The following is a 12753-nucleotide window of genomic DNA, read 5'->3' on the forward strand; positions in this document are numbered from 1 at the left end:
GAAACTCACGGCAGAATCCCTAGAAAGCATATAGTTGCAGTGAAACAAAGGAATTCCTCCAGATTACAGTGGCAGAGACAAGACTAAAATTGAGCTCTTTGGATCTTTGTATAGTGCTGTTTTTTCCACAGCTCCCTGCTAAATGCATTGTACATGAGCTCCCTCATAGCCCCCGAAAAAGTGATGGCCATCCTGGGAACCATGTCCTTAGGAGACTTAATAATCGTTGCATACAGAAAACCTGAAAACATCATGAAGGGGGAAGGACAGAAGAATGCTGTCAGTGTTTCCTGGCCAAAGGCCAGATACTCAGCATGGTGATGGAGCCTGGCCATGTTGCCTTCTCATGTCACAAATACCAGAAACCAGCTTAGGAACTTCCTTGTTGGTACTGATCCAAGAAGTGGGTGGGGTCAGACTTTATAATCCACCCAAAGTTAGTGATGCCAGGAATCATTTTGCCCACATTTTACTCATAAGAACAAGACTGAGAGTATCACTGTATTCTCTGTATGTTTTCCCATCGTCTAAGGAAGATTGAGTCTCAGAAGGAGCCCCTTTCAGGGTAGCTGGACATTCTGGCATTTTCCACTATAAACATTACAGACATCTGGCAGAGTTGCTGTTTAAGCTTCTGCTTTCCAGTGGCCCTCTCCTCTTCTGCAAACTGCTGAATGCAAAGCAGATTGGAACTTGGCAGCAATCCTTTTTCTGATCCCCTGTGAAGTTTCTGTGAAGGGAGATAAACCCTTGCTGATGATAAACAGTAGGCAGAGAAGCTGTAGCTTTAGAAAGAAGCTGTGGCAAAGTCAAAGTGGCAAGAATTTGGGAATGACACACATTTTCCCATCATGTCATGGGAAATAATTAGTTTTCATACAAGATGGTAATACACTGTACATTTATTTATAAATCCTCCACTTCTCTTCCATGTTAGAAGTATTTTGAGATTACTAAAAAAGGATCACTGCTTTGATGTCTGGCAGGGCTAAACAACCATGTTACAACATTGTTATTATTACCTTCCATTTTCATAGCTGTTTACTCTTTCAAAAGGGCTTCATTCACAAGTATGTTCTTATTTGATCTTCACAGAAATTTGGATAGAATTAGGCAGTATTATTAGCGCCATCTCACAAATGAGGAATCTGTTGGTCAAATGGGTTAAAAACCTTGCTAGAGGCCATCCAGGGACCTGAAGGCAGAGCTGGGACTCAGTTCAGGTCTCCTAACTCTCACTGCTGTGTTCCTCATCGGTCACCGTTCTCAGGACCACATTTCAGTTCAGCTCCTCTCTCATTTATTGACTACCCGCTATGTTTCAAGCACTCTGCCAGTGTTAGAGTTACAAAGAATTGCCCTGAAGAAATTCATAGTCTAAGAGAGAAGTAGAAATGTGAATAAATAATGTCACTACAGTAAGGTGCAGTGGATGTGCAAGGGAAGAGTGCTTAACTCTGCCAAGTAAGCCAAGAAAGTTTCACAGAGAGAAGGACATTTAAATGATCAGTAGAAAGGTGCCAGCCTGATGTTGTTAGTGAGAGAGGCTGGAATTCCCAGGCTGGAGCAATCTTCCTGCCTCAGCCTCCTGAGTGGCTGGAACTACAGGTGTATGCCATCATGCCCAGCTGGCTTGTTTATTATTGTCTAAATTAACTTATTACAGTTAATCAAGTCAATGTTTTATTCAGTAAAGTTACCACCATTATCCAAGATGAAATAATAAGACAGCTCTTATGTGCCAGGAACTTTTCTGAGCACTTGAATGTATTTAACGCATTAATTCTAGCAAGAATGCAAAGTAGGTACTATAATTAATCTCTACTTTACAAATGAGAAAACTGAGTCCCAGTGAGTTTTAAGTGATGGATGTAACTATTTTCCTGGAGCCTCTCAGTCAGATAACGTCTTAGCTTAAAACAAAAATATGTCATGTTTAGCATTTTTATGTAGCATGCTGTAAAATATGTTTTTATGCTGACCTTGCCCTTTAAAAACATTCCCCATGCACTTTTTGTTCCAGTAATATTGTGGAACTTGTAGTTTATCAGACCTTGACTCTCTAGTGCCTCTCTCTTGAATATTCTTCCACTCCACCCAACACCCTCAGAAAAATTGTATTCCTTTCTTCAAGATTCAATTCAGGTATCACCCCTGCCACCCACAGCTGCCCCTAAGAGTTTCCTTTGATTCCCTAACCTCCTTCAAAGGAGGAACCAAGTTTTTTTCCTACCTTAATCCCTGGTACCTAGTACAGTGCCTGCTGTTGAGTGATATCTCAATATTATTTGTATGATTGAATGAATTAATGGATTTGAATAATTTATTTTATTAAATTTTAAAAGATATAATTAACTTTCTGATGCCTTACTAAAGAAAATCAGCTAGTGTTATAAGATATTCTGTAGAATAACATTCCTTACAGTTATGTTAAAAAAAAGTCGTTGACAGATGTAAAATTGCTTCCTTCATCTTGTAGATCCTCACAAAGGATTCAGTGACAATTAGCGTGGATGGTGTGGTCTATTACCGCGTTCAGAATGCAACCCTGGCTGTGGCAAATATCACCAACGCTGACTCAGCAACCCGTCTTTTGGCACAAACTACTCTGAGGAATGTTCTGGGCACCAAGAATCTTTCTCAGATCCTCTCTGACAGAGAAGAAATTGCACACAACATGCAGGTGGGGAGTACCTCAATGCTGTTACCCCCCAGAAGCTGAAAAATGAAGCAAAGAGTCAATGGTTGTTTGAGAACCTTTTATTAATTCAAGTTGTGGGGGTCTGTGACCGTTTTTTTTTTCTTCATAGTAAAATTTTTCAAATTTGGCAGGAGGGGACATTTTTCACATTAGCAGTTCATGAGTTCATAACACTCATGCGTACATTTTTTAAAAATTTTCTTCAGTGTGTATTTTTTTCCAGAATCAGTAATAGCCTTTTTGTTTAGAACAGAGGCTATTCTACAAGATAGTGTAGGTATTCCTAAAGCTTTATTCTGTGTGAGTCCCATGAATTATAACTGTTGTGCTTTCCAGTCTTTCTTGAGTAACAGATATTCAGTTAAGCATAGCTTATTCAAAAAAGATAAAGTGCTATAACTCTGGATTCTTATTATTTGTATAGACTTCATCGTGGGTAAAATCTATGATCGTATTTGATATGCACAACAGCCTATGAAATAGATGTGTGGTTTCATTCCTGACTTTCTAAAGGGAGGAAGTTGAAGCACAAAGGAGTAATATGACTTACACAGAGTCACATTAGCTCAGGAGTTGGCAAACTGTAGCCTACAGGCTGTAGTTTTTGTAAGTAAAGTTTGACTGGAGTATAGCCACAGCCATTTATTTATATATTATCCATGGCTGCTTTTGACTACAACAGCTGGGTTAAATAGTTGAGACAGAGACTACAAATAAACAATCACTATACGGCCCTTTTAGAAGAAGCTGCTAACCCCTGCGTTAGCTTGTTAGCAACAGAATCAGGATCAGTGAGCCAGCCCCTGCGTCACCATTCGTTCCACCGTGGGGTAACTGTCTCTCCACAACTCTCCCCAGCACCTTATCTCCTCCAAATCCCAATGAATACAGCCTCTGTCGGCATCTGGGCTGGGCTGAGCAGATTTAGCTTGCCTTCTCTCTTCCTAACAGTCTACTCTGGATGATGCCACTGATGCCTGGGGAATAAAGGTGGAGCGTGTGGAAATTAAGGATGTGAAACTACCTGTGCAGCTCCAGAGAGCTATGGCTGCAGAAGCAGAAGCGTCCCGTGAGGCCCGCGCCAAGGTAACTTTTTTTTTAAACTTGTTTTTCTTACTGAGTTTTCTCTTTTATTAATAATTATAAAAAAACGTAAAACATGCTTGCTGTAAAAACTTGAAATAATCTTGAAGTGGTAAAGTTAGTAGAAGTGAAAACCCTTCCCGTAACTTCAAATCATATTCCCCCAGAGGTCACCACTCCTAACAGTTGAGTGTATTTGGATTTTATTTGACCAGGTTTTTGGATTACTGGCTTGTTTGTTTTATAAAAGTAGGGTTATACTGCACATGTTGTTCTGCGCTCTGCTTTTTTCTTTTAATATTAATATCTATGGGCATATCAGTACATGTAGAGTTACCTCATTCTTTCATGACTGTGTGTACCATACTTTATTCTCCCAATTCCATATTAAGGTCAAATTAACAGTTCCAACTTCGGAGCAAGTGGGTCATCATTCCATCCATACCACCCATCTCTTACTTATTTTTGGCTTCTTTTTTGTTCTGTTTCTTTTCTCAGGCTCTTTTTCCCTTTTACTGTTTCCTATTCCTCATTCTCTCTTTTCCTCGTTTATATTCTCTTACTTTGACATCTGCCTTTTTTCTTCCTTCTTTTCATCATCATCTGCCTATGTCTTAACCCTGCATGGGTGGCATGGCCCCTCTGGGAGGCACTGAGGAAATATTTGTTAACCTAATCTAGAAAAGAGTATCTTTAAAGGTGATAATGTGTAAAAGTTCAGGGATATCTCACCAAACCCAAGGGTAGGAAGTAGGGGCAAGTCTCACCAAAATTGGAACCAGAAGGCAGTTCAGGGAACTAGTCATTCCCTTTCCTGTGCCCTTTCTCACTGTATCCCTTTCTCACTGTAGATAGCTTGTGGTGGAGAATGTCTCGCTCCCAGGTTTACATGTCTGCCAGGTGAACACTAAAGAACACAGACCAGCCCTAATTCCACATTCACAGAAGAGACAGTCTTTTTGGTCCAACTTTGGTCAGAGTGCAAAGATAGCATAATAATATGGTTCCACAGCCCTATGCCTGTGAATGGGTTGAAGAAGAGGAGCAGTTTTCATAGGAGGAGTTGCTGTGGACTTGACAAATCTCCCAAGACACAAGGAGCAAACCAATTTGTTGTTAGAAAATAGTAGTAGCTGGTCGTCACTGGCTGACCACAGAACCCTGTTCTTTTCTTAGGATGCCCTTTAAGCCACAAACTGGTCACTATAATTTCTTAGCCAGCATCAAATAGGATAGTAGCTCATTTGACATGCGACTTCAGAATTTTGTATTAACCAGAATGTTTAGGTTTGCCTAACATGATGATTGTTGCTTTGTGATGATAACCTGGTAGTACTGCTGAACCCTCAAGTGCCTTCTTTCAAAACTGTTACATTTAGAAGATTAAATTATGTTTACGATGTTATTAAATGTGCCCTATCATCTCCTTATTTTGAAAATTAGGAATTGCTTTTAACTAGAATATGTTATTATGCAAAAGCCTCATTTCCAAACCAGATTGAATAGTAGAATGTACCATACATATACTACGTAGAATGTCAGAGCCCAAAGGATCCTCAGAGATTATCTTCCATAGGTGGCAAACACCTAGCCCAGATGCTAGCACTCCATCCTGCTATTCCCATGCTAGTAATTAACCACAGCACTGTTTTCCTCTGAGCTTAGGCTTGGCCTCAGAACCCTTCTATAGCATTCCGGGTAACAACCCTCAACTGCTTAGAGTTAGCTCTAAAAAACAAAACTTGAGGCCAAGCACAGTGGCTCACATCTGTAATCCCAGCACTTTGGGAGGCTGAGGTGGGTGTATCACCTGAGGTGAGGAGTTCAAGACCAGCCTGGCCACCATGGTGAAACCCCGTCTTTACTAAAAATACAAAGAGTAGCCTGGCGTGGTGGTAGGCGCCTGTAATCCCAGCTACTGGGGAGGCTGAGAAGGAGAATTGCTTGAACCCTGGAGGTAGAGGTTGCAGTGAGCTGAGATTGCGCCACTACACTTCAGCCCAGGCGACAGAGCAAGACTTCTTCTCAAAAAAATTAAATTAAATAAAAAATTAAATAAATAATAAAAACTTAAAAAAAAATGAAACTTGTTTGCCATCCCACTATTCAAAGGAAAAATTGAAGCTCTGAAAAGTTAAGTGACGTCCGCAAGGTCGCACAGTTGATTAGTGGCAGTGGAAATTAGAATTCCCCTCTGCTCCTCATTGCCTCCTCTAGTACTGACTTCCCAGGATGGGCTATGAGCCTCTTCCATAGCATTCTTAAGAGTTTGGAAAGAAAATTTCTATCTTCCCTTTATAACAGTAAGAAAAGATAGAAGAAACCGCTTAGAATTCTGAATTGCCATGCTCCCACTTGGACGGGGCTGTAGGGTTAGTCTAGAAGCAGTCTCATGAACCTGAGCAGTGACTGTCTTGGAGTTCACACATAGAATCACAATGAGCCTAGCCCTTCTGTAAAATACAGTAACCCTGCAACAACCATAGGCTTATTGTATTGAAATTCTCATGGAAAATAGGGGGGTCACAGTTTCTTCAACAAATAAATTGCACAGGAAAGGTGAGATAGAGTGGAATAATCTAAAGATTAAGAGACTTTATAGAAAAATTCCTTAGGCTAATTAGCCATCTGGGAAATGCAAATTCACATTATAAGCGGATGTCACACTAGACAGCTATCAGAATGGCCTGAAAAGAACTGAAAAGAACCAAGTGTGGGTGAGAGAGGAACTAGAACTCTCATATTCTGCTGGTGGCAGTGTAACTTAATACAACCACTGTGGAAAACAGTCTGGCAGTGTCTATTCAGACTGAACATTTGTATACCCTATGAGCCAGCAGCTCCAACTCCTAAGTATGAATCTAACAGAAATGCACTCATATGTTTACCAAAAGGCATGTACTAGAATGTTCACAGCAGCACATTGACCCAAACTGTAGAATACCCAAATGTCCATTCCTAGCTGAATGAATGAAGTCTGGTTTATTCACATGTAGGCATACTACATAGCAAAGAGAATGAATGTAAGTGCTCACACACATAATTTGAGTGAAAGAAGCCGGTCACAGAAGAGGACAGATTCTCCTACGTGTTTCTCTGTATGTTAGGTTTGGTTTCTAAAGTGTTTAGACCAGCTCTTAGTGGCCTGAAATGTAATATCTTTTGTGTTTGCATCAGCTTTTATTTCCTTTTCATAACTCTCAGAAAAACACCTGGCACATGCTTTTTGGGCTCATGTTTCTGGGTGTAGAAGTCTATTAATTGAGAGGGTGGAGTGCAGAAATACAGATCACCTTTCTCTGCCTTTTCCTCTGCCCAGACCACCTGGTCTACAGAAGGAACAGGTAGCACCAATTTCGCATACATGAAAATGCCAGACTTTAAAATGATGTTCTATAAATATGAAATGTTGATTGCTATGAGATTACTGCACATTCGACAAAAGTCGTGCACACCCACAAATAGCTTGCTTTGCTCTCTAAGATCCTATCAACGGAGTGTACTTGGCCTGTATTTAGACAAAGCCGGTGGTGTTGTTTACATCTTTGGCAGCTTGCTCAGTGTGGCTTTTCTATGAACAAAATGTGTGCCCAGCCCGGTGGGTCTGGCTTCTCAGCCAAGCGATTGTGTATTGATTGGTGGTGGGAAATGAGATATCTTTTCAGTTGGTCCATGTCCAAAGAAAAAAGTGCCTAATTGGACATCTGAGATGATATGGAAAAAATGAGAGCCTGCTGCTCTCATAGCAGGGATTTCTGATGTATTCTCTGTAGTGCCTACCTTGGAATACAGTTCTGTGGTTTTCTTTGAGCAAAGCTGGCACTTGTCCCTTCTCACAGACCTAGGCAGGACATGATGGGTGGCTTTGATAAATTAAGGTTTTTATCCTGTGAACTAGATCCTTTCTCTCAGTGAGTACTATATTCTGTATCCTATCTCCATTAATGGCACTAATCTATGCAACCAAAACCTGGAAACCTGGGTCTCAGCCTGTGTCCCCCTTTCCTCCTCCTACCTAGTCTCCAAATTCCACTGATACGCCCTCCTTCGGGGAGGGAGAATAGCTCCCCAAACCATTTCATTCTGTGTCCCCACCACCTGTGAATCGCACTGGCCACTCTAAAGCAGTTCCGCTAGCAGCTTTCACTGCCTTCTCTTCTAACCTCAGACATCCGTCAGAGAGCTTTTTCAAACTAGATCTGATGGAGTTTACTTACCTGCTTAAAATCATTCTGCAGCTTCCCATTGCCTACAGAATGAAGACCAAACACCCTGGCCCTCACTGCCCTTCAGAACCCGGCCCCATTCATCCCCCACCTTTCCCCTCTTCCTGCCATAGTATTCAGCCATTGACAGTTTTCTGGAATATACCATTTTTATACCTCAGTACCGTTTCATGTGTTCTGCCCAAAATATTCTTCCTCACCTTTTTCTAAACAGCAAACATTTTATCCTTTAATATTCAACTTCTATAACCTCACCACGTCACCCTCTGGAAAAGTTGCTTTCTTCTGTGTGCTAGCACTGTGCCTTGTACATATGTCTGTCAGCATTTATCACACTAGAATGAAATGATCTACTTCCATGTCTGCCTTCCCTACCTGACCAGGAGCTGAAGAAGGCTAGGGATTCCACTCTATCCTTAGCTTTTCCTACACAGGGCTTATTAACCCTAGAAGGCCCCCAAATTTTGCTGTGTGAGTGAATGAAATCTCACTGGGCATAAGACCATCACCTCCAATTCTGATATTCATGGAGTATTATGGACCATTAATTATTCAAGATTCAAGTGAGGATAATAACCTGGAGAAACTGTACTTTTAATCTTGATAATTATGGTGTCTTAATACCTTTCCTTCTTCTAGGATTATGAATTAAAGTAACTACCTTGAATCTTTTGTGCATTAAAGCATAGTTGGACCCAAAAATCAGGTCTTGTCACTTGCCATTCCTCTATAATAGCCCCCTTTATTCATTTAACACTTTATATACTTTCTCTGTCTTCCTCGCAAGTAGTCCTCTGAAGTACATGTTAGTCTGCTTTAAGAATGCGAAACTGAGGTTCAGGATGTTCAGTAACCTCTCTGAGGACATTCGGCTGGTAAATGTTAGATTTGGGATTTGAACTCAAGTCCATTTGACTCCAGAACTCCTGTTCTGTCCACTACTCGAGTGATCTTCAAACTTTTTTGCCTGTGAAACCCCTTACAGAATTTAGAAAAACTATAAAGTCCATCAAACATTTTAAATCGGCATGTAAAAATTTTTCATCTTGAATTTATGTACTTGCCAAGAATATAATTCCTGGCATGTTGTAAATATTGACATTTTTAAATAAAACTGTTAACATCATTCTTTTAAATGTACCCAATGAGAAATAATAATGATTTAGTTATCCATTAAAAATATGTAAGTAAACTCTTAACAGTCAGGAGCTTTTTATTGTTTTTTTCTTCTTCTTCTTAAACCTAAGTTTTTTATTGCATCTTCACTTCCGCCAGATTCTTTTCCTAACGTATATTTTGTCATGAATTATTTTATTAACATACTGCAACATATTTAGTCCATAAGTTAGAATTAATTTTTAAAAATTTCCTGTAACTAAAAACAAGGTTCTACAAACATTTCAGAATTTCTCCTAAATAAGAAGTCAAATTTTTTTTTTTTTTTTTTTTGAGACAGATTCTCATTCTGTCAGCCAAGCTGGAGTGCATCAGTGGCATGATCTCGGCTCACTGCAACCTCCCGGGTTCAAGCAATTCTCCTGTCTCAGCCTCCTGAGTAGCTGGGTTTACAGGTGCTTGCCACAACGCCCGGCTAATTTTTGTACTTTTAGTAGAGATGGGGTTTTGCCATGTTGGCCAGGCTGGTCTCGAACTCCTGACCTCAAGTGATCTGCCCGCCTTGGCCTCCCAAAGTTTTGGGATTACAGGTGTGAGCCACTGCACCCAGTACCAGAAGTCAATTTTTACTAGAAATGCTTGTCTTCATAAGATGAATGAGAATTAACTCGTACATGTATAGATGGCTGTTGTTTAATGCTAGAATGAGACAGGATTCAGGATCAATTTTATTCCTATTTTTCATTTTTATAGCTATAAGGACTTTGAAACCTTATTTACATAAATAAGTAGATGGAAATGGAAGTTTTGTTTAAAGTAGTATCATACAGTTCTTAGCACTTTGAATTTATGTGCTAAAAAAATCATATCACAGTCTTTCATCAAAAAATATTTATAATGACCTGTCAGCTTTCAGTTTAGTAAGGTACTCATCAGAGAATTGGAAATGCTGCTGACTTGCAAAAGGATTTGCCTGCAGTCATTAAAGTTACTTGCTTTCTCAATCCTGCACAGTATTTTGAATTATCCCTTTGTTTGTTACCCTGGAAAATGAGAGAAAGGCTATAGTAAAAGAGAATGTCTTGATCCAGGCACTAGTCAGGCAAGTCAGTTTCAGAAAAAGAAGCGTATGGAAACTGAGTATGTAGAAATTGATTTCCTTAAAACTACTCTGGCATACACCCTGGAAAGTTTTGTGGACCACCTGAGGTATACATACCCCCGGTTGAAGACTGCTGCGTGTCCCCATGAGGTTTTCTCCAGTTCAACCCCTCCTTTCACCTGTCCATAGGTTATTGCAGCCGAAGGAGAAATGAATGCATCCAGGGCTCTGAAAGAAGCCTCCATGGTCATCACTGAATCTCCTGCAGCCCTTCAGCTCCGATACCTGCAGACACTGACCACCATTGCTGCTGAGAAAAACTCAACAATTGTCTTCCCTCTGCCCATAGATATGCTGCAAGGAATCATAGGGGCAAAACACAGCCATCTAGGCTAGTGTAGAGATGAGCGCTAGCCTTCCAAGCATGAAGTCGGGGACCAAATTAGCCTTTAACTCATAAAGAGAGGGTAGGGCTTTTCTTTTTCCATATGTCAATTGTGGTGTTCCCAGAATGTATAGCAGTTATAAAAATAGGTGAAAGAATTATTAGCTTGTAAATACTGAGAGATTGGTGATTTATATAAGGTAATCTGTTAGTCTTAAAATAGTTAAAAGTTTGTATTTTTAGATTATTATGTAGTAGGTTAGATCCCTCTTGTTTTGACTTCCACTGACTCATTCTGAACCCCGTAAGCACCCAGGCCAGAGGCAAGAACCTGGGCTGTAACTGCCACCTGACACCGCTGACTGGATAAATGCTTTGCAGAAAGTGATGACCTTACACCACAACCAGCTTCTCTAGGTCATATGTGCCTTACCTCCAGAGAGTCTTTTTTTTTTTTTTTTTTGAGATGGAGTTTCACTCTTGTTGCCCAGGCTGGAGTGCAATAGCATGATCTCGGCTCACTGCAACCTCCGCCTCCTGGGTTCAAGAGATTCTCCTGCCTCAGCCTCCCCAGTAGCTGGGATTACAGGCTCATGCCACCATGCCCAGCTAATTTTTGTATTATTATTATTTTTTTTTTAGTAGAGATGGGGTTTCACCATGTTGGCCAGGCTAGTCACGAACTCCTAACCTCAGGTGATCCACCCACCTCTGCCTCCCAAACTGCTGGGATTACAGGCATGAGCTACCACACCTGGTTTGGAGAGTCTTAATTAAGGAAATTTCCCTAATGTTCATTTATTTTCTAAATCCAGACCGTGTTTCAGAATAATCCTTACTTGAGAGTAGCCATTTTCTTGCCTGTACTTGTCAGAACTAGAGGAAATAGCCAAGACTAATGAAAAAGATTACTCTAACCCTTCAAAGACTTTTAAATTCACTACTAGAGTGGTCATTTTAAAAATACATCCATGTTTTAACTTATTTGAGCCTTCTTTATGAGTAAATGATTCCTCCTTGTTCTGTCTTTCAAACCAGCTAAATATTTGTCACAAAAGTGCTTTTTTCTCACTGTTGCCTATTTTCATATATCAGGTTTTAAATAGTTTTAATTTTGTAATAAAATTTTCTCTACGTTCTATATGCAATTGTTATATATCTATTTGAATAGCTGAAGGACTAAAATGCTTTTTTAAGAGATAACTTCAGGAAACCATTATATTTTACTATCTGCATGCTGTTAACTGTGGTACACTGTGAAATATGTTGATTACAAACCCATTCATTACATAGTATAAGGAATTCACAGTATATTGACTCTATAGTGTCTAATGATCTTGGGCAGATACTGTCAAACTTACAATATCTATATAGATGTAGGTCTTTTTAAATTTACCTAGTCATTCTTCTATCATGTATATTGATGCGGAAAGTGGAACTGGTCAGCTCCTCTGGACAACAAATTCTTAGTCTATAATATTAGGAGACATCTTCTGTTTTGCAAATGTCTATGAATCTGAGCAACCTGGCATTCTGCTTACTGGCCAGAAAGCTGGCGGGTGACATTTGTAACATTTCCTCTTTGAGACTCTGAGTTCACCTAGAGAAGTCTAAGCATAACAGCTTTCTTTCCCGGCACGAGCCTTTATAGCTCTCTTTAGCTCAACCACTCTGTCCATCCAGCCACTGGATGTCCCTTCCCCTGTACCCCAATTTCAAGCTTATTTTAGGAAGCCTTGAACTACCATGTATCCTGGCTCCTAGCTGAGTTTATTAGAGGTATGGAGCAGTGCAACTTAAACTCAAGTTGCACTTACATTTTGAATTTTAAAATGATGGTTTTATCTGTTGGGTGAAGTGGTTCACCCTTGAGGACCACGAGGCTCCATATCCTGACTGAAAATCTTTTCTGAGACTTAGAGTAACAGTGCTTTTTGTTCCTTGAGTTCTCCTGTCTCCAGATACCAAATGACCTTGACTTTTCTGCCTTGTGAATTCATAGTCCAATCGGTTGACATTAAATCACTTGGGAGGGACGCACAGAAGGAGCTCTAGGAACACAGTGCCAGTGCAGAATTTTCTCCAGGTGGCCTCCCTTTCCAACAATGTACATAATAAAGTGTATGCACTTTCACTAATA

The 12753-nt window shown here is 40.1% G+C and overlaps 1 protein-coding gene across 3 annotated transcripts in view; it reads left to right on the forward strand.

Moving 5' to 3' along the window:
* Nucleotides 1–12753, forward strand: part of STOM (stomatin) — a 31707-nt gene extending 18954 nt beyond the window's left edge. For 2 of the 3 annotated variants that reach the window (XM_520232.8, XM_063788399.1), the window contains 3 exons: nt 2480–2683; nt 3653–3787; nt 10418–12753. In XM_520232.8, the coding sequence (XP_520232.2) occupies nt 2480–2683; nt 3653–3787; nt 10418–10624 (546 nt within the window). In that variant the 3' untranslated portion in view covers nt 10625–12753. Of the gene's footprint in view, nt 1–2479; nt 2684–3652; nt 3788–4635; nt 5192–10417 lie in introns of those variants that run through there. The other variant, XM_009457211.5, reaches the window with a different exon arrangement.

The sequence above is a fragment of the Pan troglodytes genome, chromosome 11 (assembly GCF_028858775.2).
Source record: "Pan troglodytes isolate AG18354 chromosome 11, NHGRI_mPanTro3-v2.0_pri, whole genome shotgun sequence".
NCBI classification, from domain to species: domain Eukaryota; kingdom Metazoa; phylum Chordata; class Mammalia; order Primates; family Hominidae; genus Pan; species Pan troglodytes.